This window comes from Urtica dioica, chromosome 8 (assembly GCF_054948205.1).
Source record: "Urtica dioica subsp. dioica isolate 48M chromosome 8, U.dioica_male_clone48M_v1_H2, whole genome shotgun sequence".
In the NCBI taxonomy this organism is placed as follows: domain Eukaryota; kingdom Viridiplantae; phylum Streptophyta; class Magnoliopsida; order Rosales; family Urticaceae; genus Urtica; species Urtica dioica.
This window is the reverse complement of record NC_142763.1, coordinates 33,634,468-33,651,098: the sequence shown is the minus strand read 5'-3', so window position 1 is coordinate 33,651,098 and position 16,631 is coordinate 33,634,468. Positions and strand designations below refer to the sequence as shown.

Genomic DNA, 16,631 nt, shown 5'->3' with positions numbered 1-16,631 from the left:
TCTCTCATGGGCCCATGTATCTGGTTAGCCCATTCGATTGGTTTGCTGGGCTAAAATGCCAATTATTGTGTCTCTGGGCCTAAGAACGATCAAGGCCTACTTCAAGTCACGACGTCGTTTTACTCCCTGCCATGCTCTCATTCATGCAGACGGTTACATTCTCGAGAAAGAAGGGGAAGTTACTTCTTGTTTGAACTTTGAAATTTCCTGTTTTTCTTCGGTGTTCTTAAGCTTTGTTTCCCATATTTGCTCGCTTACCCTCTTTGACAGTTACCTGTGTAGCAGTTTCCTTAAAATCCTTTTCAAAATGGTTGGCATAAGAAGCGGGATCAGTACCACCACTCCCTCTGAAAAGGTGAAAGCCACAATGAAGAAGAAAAATGTCGCGACAAGAAAGCCTGGCGCTGAAAGCAACATGCACGGAGTTAGGGTTCGAGGTCTTCGACCCAGTGTACGCGCCGATGGTCAGGCCGGAGGTGCGATCGCTGGGTCATCGGTTACTCCTGAGAATCCATCTCTTTCCACCGCCAGAAGCGCAATCCTCAAGAAAGCTGCTCTTTCCATCACTGATATCACAGGAGAAGCAAGTTCCAGCAGTTCGTCTGAGGAAGAAAGAAAAGGTGACGATGCTCCAGAAGAAGAAACCATCACCGGTGAATCCCCCATCGAAAGCCCTCACAAGGTTGTGCTAGGTAATCCTGTTGCCTCTACCTCACCTATTGTCAATCCTAGGGATAGGGATTCGATGCCCCATACTCAAGAGCCTACTCCTGAGGATGCCATTGGAGGCATGTTGGGCCTGAGTAAAGAAGTCGCGAAAGATGTGCCTACATCTTCTCAGGGGCAAGAAAGAACGTCTGACCCTGTCCAGGATGCTAGAGAGGATATCCTTGCTTCTCTGAAAGAGAAGGTTCAGAAAGATGACGACGTGTGTCTAGCCACTCTTCTATCTGAGAAGAGAAAGAAGAAAAGAAAGCATGTGGAAGAAGCTGCTCCCACTCTCATCCCTGCCAAGAAAAAGAAGAAAGAGAAGGTGGGCTTGATTAAGAAGCGTTTAAAGAAGTCGGCTCAGACTCATTTGTCTCCTGTTGCTGAAGACCAGGTGGCTGAAGAAGAAGAACCTGTAATCTCTCTTGGTTTGGGTAACAAGAGATCGGTGGGAGGTCAAAAGCTCCCGAAGAATGTCCCTGCTGCTCCCATGGACAATGTCTCCTTCCATAGAGAAGATGGTGTTCTCAAGTGGAGGTACGTGTATCATCGAGCCATTTTTCCTGAAAAGGAATTGTCTGCTGAGGCGCTCAAGATTGATGCCATCATGGAGCTCCTTCACGACGCCGAGATGCTCAGGGCTGTCACTGATATTGGAGTGTTCTATCCGGCTCTGGTGAAGGAATTTATTGTGAATCTCTCCCCATCCTTCGATTCTCCAGAAGACCCAGAGTTCAGGAAGGTCTTTGTCAGAGGTCATTGCTTTGAGTTTTCACCCGAAGTGATCAACAAGTTCATGGGTCGAGGGAAGATCATCACAGCCGATCGTGTTCCCTCTCTGGACATCATCGCGCAAGAGATCACAGGCAACGAAACCAAGGTCTGGCCTTCAAAGGGGACTTTGCCCTCTGCCGAGCTTACTGCCAAATACTCCGTTCTTTATCGCATTGGGATCGCCAATTGGGCTCCCTCCTCTCATGGCTCGAGTATCACGGCTGATCTGGCACGTCTCATCTTCCAGATAAGTACCCGCTCCTCTTTTGATTTTGGTGATTTTGTGTTTGATCACTTGCCAAAGCATGTCAAGTCTTTTTCAGTAAAGCTTCCCATAGGCTTTCCCTCTCTTATCACTAGGATCCTGCTTGATCAAAACAAGAACATCTTGAGGAGTTCAGATGTGGTGGGTAAACGTCCTGGTGCTCTCACTTTCAGCCCCAAATTATTTGAAGGGAAACATGTTCAGGATCTTGTCAAACCTTCTGTCGAGACATCTGACACCCCTGCGAGCAAACTTCTCTTGGGGACTATGACAGAAGATGTTCAGAGAAAAGTGGTGAAGGAACTTCTTGAAGAGATTGAGACTCTTAAAAAGACCATCGAGACTTTCTCATCCAGGAAGACCAAGTGTGAAGCTCTTATCAAGGATCTTACTGCCCCCAGCTCTGCTACCTCATCTCAGCCGGGTCAAGCCTCTGTCTCTAAAGCTACTGACGAATCTGAGAGTACTGACAGGGCTGACGACGGTGAAGATGTCTCTGGAAGTGACCAGGATACTGTTGGTGATTCTGCTTAATTCTTTTTCTCTGGTCTGTAATATTCTCCTTTTAAGACATCTTTTGCTACTGCTTCTACTGTGTTTCAGACTGATGTTTTCTCCCTGGATGGTTTGTAAGACAGCTTTCTCATACTTTTTCTGATGAATGATATGCTGTTTTTAGTTCTCATTCCTTTACAGGCTGTTGTTCCTCCCTCTGTGTTGGTCGATCCTTGCCTTTGGTATTATTTTGAGGCAATCAGGGGGAGATGCGTCACGAGGTCATTTATTTTGACTCTCTTCTCTGGTCATGACGCTTGTATGAGAACTGGTCCTGGAAGTGCTTGCCTAAAAAATAGCCAAAGGGGGAGTTTGTTGATACGTTGTTTTGTTGGCTTTATTTTTTAGTGCAAGTTGTGTGGAAAGATGTCGGCTGTTATGTTTTTGCTTCTGGTATGACATCTTTCCTCATGTGTGCAGACAGTTTTTCTGGCAAGTTTCCAGTTTTGACAGATTGCTTCGCTGGTGACTTATGCCTCGCTGCTGTCTTCATTACAAGATATCTGCCTCGCTGGAGCCTTCATTGCAAGATATTTTTCGCTGTTGTCTTCATTGCACGATATTCGCCTTGATGGAGTCTTTACTTTGTGATATTCGCTTGAGGCCGGGTAAGGAAACCCGAGATACCTTCCAGGATTGTAAAGCTGCTATAAAAGCCATGCGCTCCCCCTTAGCAGCCTTGACACTTTTGATCAAACACTCAGAGCTCTTAGACGTGCAAGACCGGCGGACTGGGAGGCTGTGTGTTTTGGTTATAAGTGGTGTATTCTCTCAAACACTATTCCACAAAGATTGAGTGTATGTGAGAGTTGGGTTTTGTGTTGTCGTGATTGAAGGTTCACGTACTGCTGAAGACTAAAGGTCATCCGAGCCAGGAGGTTGCTCGAAGAGTGGAATTGAGACGGAGCTCAAATTCAGGGGGAGTCCCTGTCTAGGTGATCACTGGTAGTAATAGTCTCTAGGTTTTATTGATTTGTTGATTATAATCAGATATAAACCTTGTGTGTACTATTGACTACAAGATAGTGAAAATCCTTTCCACTGGCAGCGTGCCCCCAGATGTAGGTGTGTTTCACCGAACTGGGTAACCATAACGTGTGTACTTTGTTTTCTGCACTGTTTTGTTGTTTATCCATATCTGTGTTCAAGCAAGTTGTCGGACACATTGTCAACACATTGTGTGCGACATCTTGTCTTTGTGACTAATCAGAATTTTCAATATAGTTGTAGTGTAAAAAATTTTTGCAGTTGTTTTCAAATAACTGTTTGGTAAGGATTTCAGTTTTTTTATTCACTTTTTGTAATTGTAGTGTAATAATTCACATAAGAATTAAGCGTCGAGATATATACTAATTGAAAGTCTTTGTTGCGAATATAATGGTTGTACCTTTAGTTATAATGATTGTTCACAAGTTCATCAGAAAACACCGTTTGTCTTTGTAGTCAATACAACAAATATCAATTTTTTATACCTAATGTTGACTAAAAATAGTGAAAAGTTATGTGCTCGACGAGAAGATCACGATCAATTAACAGTTTGTAAAATGAAGTTTCGATTGTTTAAAGTTTGTCATAATTGTAAAACTTGAGTTTTTCAGGGAACGAAAATAAATTCGATAATCAAAAGTAAGGAAAATGAAATGATGTTGATAGGAGAGAAGAAGATGTCAAGAGGAGATATTAAAAAAAAATTGAGTGAAAAAATTGGAAAACACCTAAAAACTGTTTTCTGATTTTCTTCATTAAAACAGAAAACAGTTTGAAAACTTTTTGAGTTGTATTCTGAGAATCATCAAACAAACAGTGAATTCAGTTTTTTCTGTTCAAGTTAGAAAAGTGAAAAACAATTTTCAAGTTGAAAAACAATCAGGCCCTGAATCTCTCTAAATTCTACCCATTTTTTCTCTCTCCTCTGTAGCAAACAATAACACATGTCATATCAATAAAAAAAAATCCATCCCTCTAAAAAAAAATCCATCCCTCTCTCTTCCATGATGATTAAGCTTCAAAGTTTTTGGACAATATTGGCGGCATGCAGAAGAACATTTCCGTATATCAAATAATAAGAAGCCATTGCCGCGTGTTGATTGGTTTGATAACAAGAGAAGAAATAGAACAGTGTTTAGAAAGAAAAACAAGAGTTCAAAATCTGGTTGACTGTTTGAACAACTAAATTCTCATCAGGCGTTCTTGATGATTATCAAGTTGTATGTATACATGATGACCTTACTGTTAGATCCGAATATCACAGGTGAAATCCATCACCTAATTCCATGACCGAATCATGTTGAATAATTAAGAAAGCATAAAACAATAGCGGAAGCGTACTTGATGAATCCATGACGGTTGGTCTTCCAGATCAACACGTATTTATCTGAGAGTCCCTTTAGTTCTCTCTGGCTCACTCTGACGACGGGATATCAGGAATGACAAGAATGTTTCGTGTGACCTGGGGACCAGCCGTATTTATAGAGAAACCCTAGGTTACCCTAGTGGGCTTCCTATTTCAACCCATCACTGAAATAGAAGCCCATAATGACTCTACACATTAAAGGCCCATAACCTGTTAGATACATTATTAAAGCCCAATAACCATACACCAAATTAGATCACTTTTAACGAGCCATCTTTATTGACAGTTCAAAACACATAATTATTTAAGATATAAGCCCAACGTTGGATTAAGGATCCAACATATTGGATTAAAGATCCAACAATCTCCCACTTGGGCTATATGTTTAACCTTATAATTATGTATCGCAAAAAATAACCGAAAGAGCTCAACTTTACTGTCATTACCAAAATGTATCTCATAACCAATCCGGTCCATCAACCATATCAACATAGGATCAAAGCGGCATTCACTACATCTATCGTAGTTATACCCAGCCGTATTTATAGAGAAACCCTAGGTTACCCTAGTGGGCTTCCTATTTCAACCCATCACTGAAATAGAAGCCCATAATGACTCTACACATTAAAGGCCCATAACCTGTTAGATACATTATTAAAGCCCAATAACCATACACCAAATTAGATCACTTTTAACGAGCCATCTTTATTGACAGTTCAAAACACATAATTATTTAAGATATAAGCCCAACGTTGGATTAAGGATCCAACATATTGGATTAAAGATCCAACAATCTCCCACTTGGGCTATATGTTTAACCTTATAATTATGTATCGCAAAAAATAACCGAAAGAGCTCAACTTTACTGTCATTACCAAAATGTATCTCATAACCAATCCGGTCCATCAACCATATCAACATAGGATCAAAGCGGCATTCACTACATCTATCGTAGTTATACCCATCAATGGTCACGTATATCGATACAACTGAACGACATGGATCATGAAGTGGATGTGTAGTATGGAAATTTCATGTTATGTGACCTCAACATGTCTATTTCCATTTGGTCCTCCTTAAACCTTAGTGAGATCAAACCATATACTAGAAAAACAGAGTCTAAATAAACAAAAAACTTAATTTCTGCAGAAAACCTCAATAATCATAAATAAAACCAAACATGTCTATAACATTAAAGCACTAAAAATAGCAAAACAACAAACTCCCACTAGAACTGAATATCCTGAGCTGAAATAATACCCATATGAGCAGTGTGCTCGTGAAACACTTTGGGTGGTAGTCCCTTAGTAAGCGGATCCGCAATCATGGAGTTTGTTCCGATGTGCTCGATAGACAACTGTCTACTCTGAATTCTTTCTTTCACAACCAGAAACTTGATGTCGATGTGTTTCGACTTCGTGGAGCTCCTGTTGTTGTTGGAGTACAGTACAGCGGATTTGTTGTCACAATATAACTTGAGTGGTCTATCAACACCATCTACTATGCGCAACCCAGTGACAAAATTCCGCAACCATATCCCCTGATTGGACGCCTCATAACAAGCTACAAATTCCGCTGCCATAGTGGAAGATGCTATAAGTGACTGTTTAGCACTCTTCCAGGATATAGCGCCTCCAGCTAGCAAGTAAATGTAGCCCGATGTAGATTTCATACTGTCTTGGCATCCAGCAAAATCAGAGTCAGTATACCCGATGATCTCGATCTGATCTGACCTCCGATATGTGAGCACGTAGTCTTTTGTTCTTTGTAAGTATCGCAGGACCCGTTTAGCTGCTTTCCAATGGTCCATCCCTGGGTTGCTTAAATATCTGCCTAACATCCCTGTAATGTACGCAATATCCGGACGCGTACAAACCTGAGCATACATTAGACTTCCTACTGCCGAAGCATAGGGAATCGTCTGCATTTCCTTCTCTTCAAAATCATTCTTAGGGCACTGATTGAGACTGAATTTGTCTCCCTTAGCCACAGGGGTATCACCTGGTTTACATTCCTGCATGCCATATCTTTTTAGAACCTTTTCGATATAGCTCTTTTGTGATAATCCAAGAATCCCCTGAGAGCGATCTCGAGATATCTGGATTCCTAATACAAAAGAGGCGTCACCAAGATCTTTCATCTCAAAATTCTTAGCTAGAAATCTCTTGGTTTCGTGCAATAAGCCTATATCGTTGCTGGCAAGCAAAATGTCATCAACATATAAAACCAGAAAAATACACTTACTCCCACAGAACTTATGGTATATACATTCATCCACCAAATTCATTTCAAAACCGAACGAAATAATCACTTGATGAAATTTGAAATACCATTGTCGAGATGCTTGTTTGAGTCCATAGATGGATTTCTTAAGTTTGCAGACCAAATCATTTGCGTCTTTGGACACATAATTTTCTGGTTGCACCATATAGATCGTTTCCTCGATGTCACCATTGAGGAACGCAGTCTTCACATCTATCTGATGTAACTCAAGATCAAAATGCGCCACTAATGCCATTATAATTCTAAAAGAGTCTTTCGTGGAAACCGGAGAGAAAGTCTCTTTATAGTCGATGCCTTCTTTCTGTGTGAAACCTTTTGCAACAAGACGAGCTTTGTACCTTTCCACATCACCTTTCGAATCCCTTTTGGTCTTAAATATCCATTTGCAACCAATGGGTTCCGCACCTTCTGGTAATGGTACAAGGTCCCAAACGTCATTATCTTTCATAGATTTAATCTCTTCATTCATGGCATCGATCCACATTTGAGAATCAGAACTTTTCATGGCTTGAAGGAAGTTGATAGGATCATCTTCGTTCACTCCAATGTCATCCTCATGTTCTTGAAGAAATACAACATAATCATCTGGTATTGCACTTCTTCTTTCTCTGGTGGATCTTCTTAATGGCATATGTTCTTGAGGTGGTAGAGTTTGTTCTTCTGGAACAATTTGTTGCGCAAGGGGTTCCCTAATATTGTCTTGAATTGAGTCTTGAACAATGTCAGGAGTAAAGTCCTGATCATTGTCAATGTCACCTATGGGAATATTAACATATTCCTCTTCCAAGACAAATTTTCTTACCGTATCTCCCCCTGCAAACTCAACATCCTCAAAGAATTGAGCATTTCCTGTCTCGAAAATTGACCTAATTGTGGGATCATAAAACTTGTACCCCCGGGATCTCTCAGCGTATCCAACAAAATAGCAGCTCACAGTCTTTGAGTCCAGTTTCTTTTCATTAGGCTTATAAGGCCTTGCCTCAGCTGGACATCCCCAAACGTGCATATGTTTTAGACTAGGCTTTTTGCCCGTCCAAAGTTCGAAAGGTGTTTTGCTCGCTGCCTTAGTTGGAACCCTGTTAAGGATATATGCTGCAGTCTTTAATGCTTCTCCCCAGAGCGATTCAGGTAAAGTAGAATGACAAATCATACTTCTTACCATGTCTTTAAGCGTTCTGTTTCGTCTTTCAGCAACACCGTTCATAGTGGGCGAACCCGGCATAGTGTACTGTGGGCCGATACCGCATTCCTCTAGGAATTTAGCAAACGGTCCTGGACGTTGTTCACCTGAACCATCATATCTACCGTAGTACTCACCACCACGATCAGATATGACGGTTTTAATTCTTTTATTGAGTTGATTTTCAACTTCAACTTTGAACTTCTTGAACACGTCTAGTGACTGTGACTTTTCATGAATGAGATATATGTAGCCATATCTTGAAAAATCGTCTATGAACGTTATAAAATACTGTTGACCATTCCAAGCAGATGTTGGAAAAGGTCCACAAATGTCTGTATGAATAAGTTCTAAGACGTCCAAAGTCCTGTTGGCTTCAAATCTCCTTTTATTGGTTTGTTTTCCTTTTATGCAATTTACACAGATGTTGAAATCCGTGAAATCTAAGGGATCTAGAATTTCGCATGACACAATTCTCTCTATTCTCCTTTGAGAGATGTGACCTAATCGTTTGTGCCATAACGCGCCCGAATTCTCGCTAGTTAATTTTCTCTTTACACCTCGAGTACTTAAATGCAAGGATTCATTAAATGAAACATTTATCTCAACGGAATATAGATTATCGTATCCTGATAAAGAACCGGAACCAACCATATTTGAACTGTGAAACAAACTAAATTTTCCATTCTCAAATGAACAAGAATAACCACATTTGTCCAAACAAGAAACAGAAATCAAGTTCCGTCTAAAAGACGGTACCACAAAAGTTTCATCAAGATCCAAATAAAATCCAGTCTTTAACAATAATCTAAATTTTCCAATTGCTTCAACTTCAACCTTCTTGCCATCGCCCACATAGATGTATCTTTCAGCATCATTTGGCTTTCGGCAATGGAGGCAACCCTGCATAGACACACTGATGTGAGTGGTTGCACCAGAATCCATCCACCAGGTGTCCTTAGGTACCGAAGCTAAATTAACCTCAGAACAAACCAAATTAAGAAGCATACCTTTCTTAGCACGCCAAGCGTGATAATTAGCACAGTGCTTCTTTACATGCCCTTCAGCTCGACAGAAGAAGCAACCAGTCTCCTCAGGGTTATCTGGTTGCTTTTGGTGTTTCTTTCGAGGTGCTGTATTCGCAGCTTCCTTATCCTTATTTCTTTTCTTTCCCTTGTCCCCGCTCTTAGATGTTGAGGTTAGGTGAGCACTTTCTGTCTTATCTTGCTGCAACCTTTCTTCTTCCTGAACACAATATGAGATGAGCTCATTAAGAGACCAAGTCTCTTTCTGACAATTGTAGCTCACCTTAAACTGGCTAAATTGTGTTGGAAGAGATATCAGAACTAGATGCACTAGCAAGTCCTCAGAGAGTTCAAGCTTAAGTTCTTTCAGCTTTGAAGCAAGATGAGACATCTCTAGTATGTACTCCCTGATATTGCCTTTACCCTTATACTTCATTGAAATCAGACTTGTCAAGAGCGTACCAATTTCAGACTTTTCGTTCTTGACAAACCTTTTCTCAATATCAGCAAGGAACGCCATAGCGGTTTTGATACTATCGGACATTGTGCCCCTGAATGCTTCTGGAATGGCCTTCTTCATAATCATCATGCACATGCGATTCGATCTCTCCCACTTTTCCATCTCCCTCTTGTCATCAGAGGTACTCTGGTCCGTACGTGCCGGAGGAGATTCAGTTCGTATCGCCAGGTCAAGATCCATGACCCCGAGAACAATCAGCAAGTTCTCCTTCCATGACTTGAAGTTAGAGCCATTCAGCAAATGAATTGAATTGATGTTGGCAGAAATATTTCCAGGAGTCGTAACTGATACAAAGAACAATAAACAAATAAACAAACAAGCTCAGATAAAACCTAATCCGAAACTCAAAAATTCAAATTCAAATATGGTAAAACTCATCTCAAGATACCGTGCACTCCATCAATATTATGTCTTTGGACAAGAATAATGACTTGTAAGTGATATCTTGGTGCACTAATCAAATACTGATAATAATGAACATATCAAATAATAAATCTTCCTTTGGGCCGATTTACTATTCACATGTAAAACCGAAGAATCATCACGTATTTATTAGCACAAACATACAGGCAATCAAGTTAAACATTTACCTTCCTTTGGGCCGATAAATATTCACAAAAAATTACACGTACAATACCTTTTATATTTTAAAATAAATAAATTTTCACAACAGAGGTCACTTTGATGACATGTTGCTTCAATTAACTTATTTTAAAATACATATATACTAAATAATACCAATATTTGAATTTAATTTTTTTTTTTTTTTAATATGGGCTAAACCCACCACTTTAAATAACCAAGGCCCATTAGGCATTAAAAAAAAAAAAAAAAAAATTAGGGTAAGCAAGCAGCTACCCCGCAGGCCGTCACTGACTGATGCTTAAGAATCCATATACCAAACTTAATTAAATATTTTAATATGCATAGCTGAATATGCATTCAAACTGATTAGATGTAAACGAATGAATATATACATGCGATTGAAATTGATGATATACCCAAAACTGATAAACATGAATCTGGTGTATATATGTATATTCAATAGAAACTGATATCAAACCTTACGAATAAGACAAAAAAAAATAATAGCTTGATGAAACCATAATCGCATGACCAAACAAAAGAAAATTCAATACAGTCTCTAATGAATAAACAGAATACTTTATGCACGATTTTCTAGAGAAGACACAAGCGCACAAAACTTCATAATAAGAAGATATACACAAACCTTATTGATCAAAAAAGCAAATCCGAAGACAAGCAACCCTTTTTTTTTTTTTCGAGAATCATAACAAACCGAAAAGAAAAAAAATATATATATATATATATATATATATGTATCCCAAACATACCAAACGCAAGTTACTAGAAATAATAAAAGCCAAAATTCTCAAAAATTCAAACATGATTGGCTCTCATACCAATTGTTAGATCCGAATATCACGGGTGAAATCCATCACCTAATTCCATGACCGAATCATGTTGAATAATTAAGAAAGCATAAAACAATAGCGGAAGCGTACCTGATGAATCCATGACGGTTGGTCTTCCAGATCAACACGTATTTATCTGAGAGTCCCTTTAGTTCTCTCTGGCTCACTCTGACGACGGGATATCAGGAATGACAAGAATGTTTCGTGTGACCTGGTGACCAGCCGTATTTATAGAGAAACCCCAGGTTACCCTAGTGGGTTTCCTATTTCAACCCATCACTGAAATGGAAGCCCATAATGACTCTACACATTAAAGGCTCATAACCTGTTAGATACATTATTAAAGCCCAATAACCGTACACCAAATTAGATCACTTTTAACGAGCCATCTTTATTGATCGTTCACAACACATAATTATTTAACATATAAGCCCAACGTTGGATTAAGGATCCAACATATTGGATTAAAGATCCAACACTTACAATTTGATCGAATTAGTTACACTTACAACTAAAATTCTGAGTTGTAGACCAATAGCTTAAACTACACATGTGGTTATTTATTACAAGCTAATAATACGTCAGTAAGTCTATACAATTCTTCTCATCGATTATTAGTAACTTAGCATAGTTTTAAAAATTATGTTTGACATAAGAATTAAGTTCTTCGAAATACCCATTAATATTTATCGGTAGTTATCTCTCTCTCTCTCTCTCTCTCTCTCTCTCTCTCTCTCTCTCTCTCTCTCTCTCTTATTATTGCCCTACTCATATTTCTAGATAAATAATCAATTGAAACTAAAAGGACTTCATAATTGTTAAGGTTTGAAAATTAGTGAAATAACTAAAATTTACCAAAAAAAAAAAAATGTAAGTATTAGAGACAAAATTGCTTGTCTATCAATAATTTTATTGACAAGATAACTTAAACTATATTGTTAAATTTTATTGACAAGATAACTTAGACTAATTTGTTAAATACTCAAAATTTTGTCTATTTTACTAATTAATTAGTTTCAAATCATTATTCTAGATGGAAAATTGACAGCAATAATGTCAATTATTTGTCACTTATAAAAAATTAATCAAAACTCAAATATTAACATATTTAGTACGAAATCGGTCACGAACTGCAACTAGTTCGTGACCAATGTGTCACGAAATCAACTCAGTTCGTGATCAATTTGGTACTAAACATGTCAATATTTAAATTTTGGTTGATTTTTGACAAGTGACAAACAATTGGTATTATAATTGGAATATGTAAAATTTTGTTGCATAACGAGGCCAAATAATCAATAATGTACCCCGCTCAATGTTTGTCCACTCGCTGTTTGACTTAGAAGTAAAATCACATGTAATTAATCGGCGTTCGATTATACCCTGCCTCTGCGGAAAGATGGCATACCCTACCAAAGACTCCTATCATTTCCATGACCCTATAGTCTATACGCGCCTTCTTTAAATTTTCCCTCGCGATATGTGCCCACAGTAATGAGAACTCTTAATTTGTTGCTGCTGTGTCTTTGCTACCACCTTTACTTTACTACACACTGGTTTTGGCTCCTTGACACATATAAACTCTTGGTTACCTCTTCCCAGCATCCTTCTTGCAGAAAGAAAGAAAGAAAGAAAGAAAGAAGAAGAAGAAAAAAAAAAAGGAAGCTTTTTCTTGTCTTTGAACCCTCCAACAGTTTTCATCCCAAAAAAAAAAAAAAAACTAAAACCCTATTTGCATTAAAGTAGGAGCTTTAATGTCAGCTCAAATGGGTATCTTCAAAGCCACCCTTACCCTTCTCTGCTTGGTTCTATGGAAACCATGTATTGCTGCTTCAAACACCAGCGAAGAATGGAAAACCGCCACTGCAACATATACCCAGGAAACAGACGGCTCTATAATAAATGGTAACACTTTTACATGTCTTGCTTCAAGTCCCAGACTTCTAATTCCTTTTTAAATATATTATAACAGAAGGAGCTTGTGGGTATGGTGATCTTCACAAGATGACATATGGGAGACACAGTGCAGGGCTGAGCAGCATATTGTTCAACAGAGGAAGTGCCTGTGGGGCTTGTTATGAGCTGAGATGTGTTGACCACATCTTGTGGTGTCTCCAAGGAAGCCCTTCCATTGTTCTCACTGCCACTGATTTCTGTCCACCCAATTTCGGGCTCTCCGCCGATTATGGCGGCTGGTGCAATTTCCCCCAAGAGCACTTTGAGATGTCCGAGGCCGCTTTCGCCGAGATCGCTGAGAGGAAAGCCGATATCGTCCCCGTTCAATACAGGAGGTAATTTATTGGAACATTGGTACAGAAAATCTTTACAAAAACATGAAATTTACTATTTGGCTTGTTTTAACGCTCTATGTTTGGACCCTGAAAGAAATATTTTTGGCTGTTTTGGATTGAAAAAAAGTTGAGAGACAAAAAAAAAAAAAAAAGAGAGAGAGATACAGGAAAATTTGAAGCAAACTTGTAACTGAAACCTGAGTAAAATAGTGATGGAATCCGAAATACAAGAAGATTCACATGCCTACATATAGTGATGGAAAATCTTGTAATAGTTGTCATTTTCAAATTTAAAACTCACTCAAACAAGAATGAGATTATATTAAAAAATAGAAAAAATAAGATATCTATTTTTCTCTCTCTCTCTCTCTCTATAGAGAAATTAGATTTTCAGTGGTTTGGTTCACTGTATTTGTTTTCCCTTTGATTTAACTAACTGGCTATGATTTACTGAGTTCTGTGTTTGGGATAGGGTGAAATGTGCTAGGCAAGGTGGGGTTAGATTCACAATGAGTGGGAGCTCTCATTTCTACCAAGTGTTGATCACCAATGTGGGCTTAGACGGCGAAGTCGTGGCGGTGAAAGTGAAGGGGTCGAGAACTAGTTGGATTCCCATGGCAAGAAACTGGGGACAGAACTGGCAAACCAATGTCAACCTCAAAGGACAACCTCTGTCTTTCGAGATCACTTCGAGCACTAAAACAACGCTCGCATCTTACAATGTCGCCCCGAGAGAGTGGCGATTCGGTCAGTCATTCGAAGGGAAGCAGTTCTAGATAATCACAATGTCATGGATGCCCTGTTTGCTTGTTGAACATATTACATAGATTTTGCAGTCTTAAAGCCTCATCAATCCCAATGAGACAAGGTGATAGTCGGAAATAAAGAAAGTTTGAACTTTGAAGAAGAAAGTTGGAAAAAGTGGCAATGTGAGGACCCAGTTTTGTCTCTAGTGCAATGTGGATGGAATCTGGCACTTGAGTGGAAAAGCAAGGCTTTGTTAAGCTTGGGTTTGGTTTGGTTTGTTCTTTCTTTTTTTTTATTTGTTTCACTATCAAATAGTGTCTAACATCTTTTAATTAAGGTTTATTATATTTACACCTCTTTCCCAATTGAGAAGCTCAAGACTCGAGAGCATGATTTGTCCCAATGCTGCACTGCACCAACAATAATTCAGATTAATCAAAATTATAAATGACAATTTATTCTGATCCTGCATAAAATAGGCATTAATCCAGCTAAGCATGATTATAGTATTGGCTGGTAATAAAAAATTACTAACCACCCATGGTAAGTATTTAGATCTTTCAGATAAACAGGGCATAAGCACATTGAATGACTAAGCGTCTAGGTGAAAATAATTCGTCATACTTATTACACAGAGTTAATTGTACATTTTTCTACAAGTTAAGATAGGGAAACCAGGTGATTCAATACAGACATTTCAATTTCATGTTCTTGATTAGAGAGAGTCGTTAGACCAATTATATGTACTTGCTTGTGTAGTTTTTACCAAGATCTTCTTCTTCTTCTTCCAAAAAGTCCAAAGATTCACCATAATATTTCTGAGCGTGTAACCTTAAACTATCCGAAAAAACCGTCTCTCCAATTGATTCCAAACCGTTGATTAGAATCCTAAAACTCGACCGATCTGGATCACAACCAACCCGAGTCATCAAATGATAGCAGTCCTTTGTTAGATCAACCAAGTTCAAACCAATCAGAATCCTAAGCAAGGCATTAAACTCCTCAATTTTGGGCCTCAATTCGGTCTCTCTTGTCAAGTAAGAGCAAACAAGCTCAACCTCCTCAACCAATCCATTTCTTCCAAATACTTCAATCATAGCGGCATATAGAGAAACCTGAGGCTTATACCAATATTCCCCGCGAATGTCTTCAAAAACCTGTAACAAAAGACGAGGAAATCCACGGATACTTAATAAAAACCCTAAAAACTTCATTTTTCGTTCAAAATCGAAGCGAGAAGCGAAACCTTGAGGGCTAGGAGACACTCGTCCTGGCGGAGGAGTTCGTTGAGGACGGCGATCATGTCGAGCTTCAACAGTCTCCGGAATTTGGAATCGAGAGCTGGTTCCAATTCGATACTGTGACTCTTCGCTCGCTTCAGGGATTGCACGGCCTGAATCGCTTCAATGCTGAGATTTCTTCCCTTCTGCAAAGGCCTCGGGTTGTTACTTCGGCCCTTCATCGTCACGACGGACCTCCATTTTCGTGAGGTCGAGCTTCGTCGCAGAGACTGAGGCTGGGCGAAGATGGCAGCGAAAGTGAGAGATTGAGTTGTTGAGTAAAAACTCATCTCTATTTCTGGTTCCGAAAGGCCGTTTTTTTTTTTTTTTTTTTTTTTTTTTATTTATTTTTTTTTTATGTATGGCAGTGAATTTGGTTTTGGAGACGACTGACTTTGTATACACAAATATAACGACTTGTCGTTTGTATGGTGATCTAAATTCGAAAAGAATCTCTTTATGTTTGTGTCAAGGTTCGACATCCGGGGGTTCCGGTCGGGTTCCGGTCGGGATCCCCTGAACCGGAGGGGACCGGGACGGGACTTGCAGAAACCGGTCCCGTGAACTGAACCCGGTCGAATCCCGGCCAGATACCGCGAATCCCGATGTTTTTGGTGTGCGTCCCGCCGGATCCCGCTCAGTGGAAGCCATTTTTGTCTAGATCCCGGGGAACCCGAGAGGTATCATTTGAGTTTTTCATTTTTTAGGATTTTTTTTCAATTTTTTCTTATGAATTGATGATTATTGTGATGATATTGTTGAATTTTAATTAATTTCGAGATTAGTTGATTATTGTCATGATAAAGTTGAATTAAAATGTTGATTACAATTAATTTGATGATTATTGTGATGGTTATGTTGATTTTTGTCATATGAATAGATGATTATTGTGATGATATTGTATTTTGTTTAAGAACTCAGTATATGTTTGGAATGAACTTTTGTTTAAAGTTTGAACTATGAAAACTATTTTTATTATTGTAAAATATTTGTCTGAATCCCCATCGGGTTCCTACATTTTTTGTCGGGTTCCTCTACGGTAAACGGTTTCCTACCGGTATCGGTTTCTTTTTTTTTTCCTGAATCCTCCTCGGTTTCCTCTTCGGTAAGCGGTATCCCCCCAAAATTGGGGTCCCGATACGGTAATGGTAACGATACAACGATCCTTGGTTTGTGTGCGAACAGTGTGTATACAACGTCATTTTTTAATAGCA

At 39.0% G+C, this 16,631-nt stretch overlaps 2 protein-coding genes across 2 annotated transcripts; one reads left to right on the top strand and one right to left on the bottom strand.

Moving 5' to 3' along the window:
• Window positions 1–12,617: 12,617 nt before the first annotated feature.
• Window positions 12,618–14,287, top strand: EXPA20 (expansin A20). Its single transcript, XM_089624032.1, has 3 exons — window positions 12,618–13,004; window positions 13,072–13,390; window positions 13,863–14,287. The coding sequence occupies exons 1-3, from the start codon at window positions 12,854–12,856 to the stop codon at window positions 14,164–14,166; spliced, it is 774 nt and encodes a 257-aa protein (XP_089480158.1). The 5' UTR covers window positions 12,618–12,853; the 3' UTR covers window positions 14,167–14,287.
• Window positions 14,288–14,657: 370 nt separating this feature from the next.
• On the bottom strand, window positions 14,658–15,718 carry LOC149389382 (pentatricopeptide repeat-containing protein At1g62350-like). The gene is made up of 2 exons (XM_089624044.1): window positions 15,384–15,718; window positions 14,658–15,294 (listed from the first exon to the last, which is right to left on the bottom strand). The coding sequence occupies exons 1-2, from the start codon at window positions 15,705–15,707 to the stop codon at window positions 14,875–14,877; spliced, it is 744 nt and encodes a 247-aa protein (XP_089480170.1). The 5' UTR covers window positions 15,708–15,718; the 3' UTR covers window positions 14,658–14,874.
• Between the last annotated feature and the right edge of the window lie 913 nt (window positions 15,719–16,631).

Excerpts from the sequence above, each read along its gene's own strand:
- EXPA20 (XM_089624032.1), top strand. The coding sequence starts at position 12,854 with ATGTCAGCTCAAATGGGTATCTTCAAAGCCACCCTTACCCTTCTCTGC. Across the intron at positions 13,005-13,071 it reads AGACGGCTCTATAATAAATG|AAGGAGCTTGTGGGTATGGT; the intron begins GTAACACTTTTA and ends ATATTATAACAG. Across the intron at positions 13,391-13,862 it reads GTCCCCGTTCAATACAGGAG|GGTGAAATGTGCTAGGCAAG; the intron begins GTAATTTATTGG and ends TGTTTGGGATAG.
- LOC149389382 (XM_089624044.1), bottom strand. The coding sequence starts at position 15,707 with ATGAGTTTTTACTCAACAACTCAATCTCTCACTTTCGCTGCCATCTTC. Across the intron at positions 15,295-15,383 it reads AGTGTCTCCTAGCCCTCAAG|GTTTTTGAAGACATTCGCGG; the intron begins GTTTCGCTTCTC and ends CTTTTGTTACAG.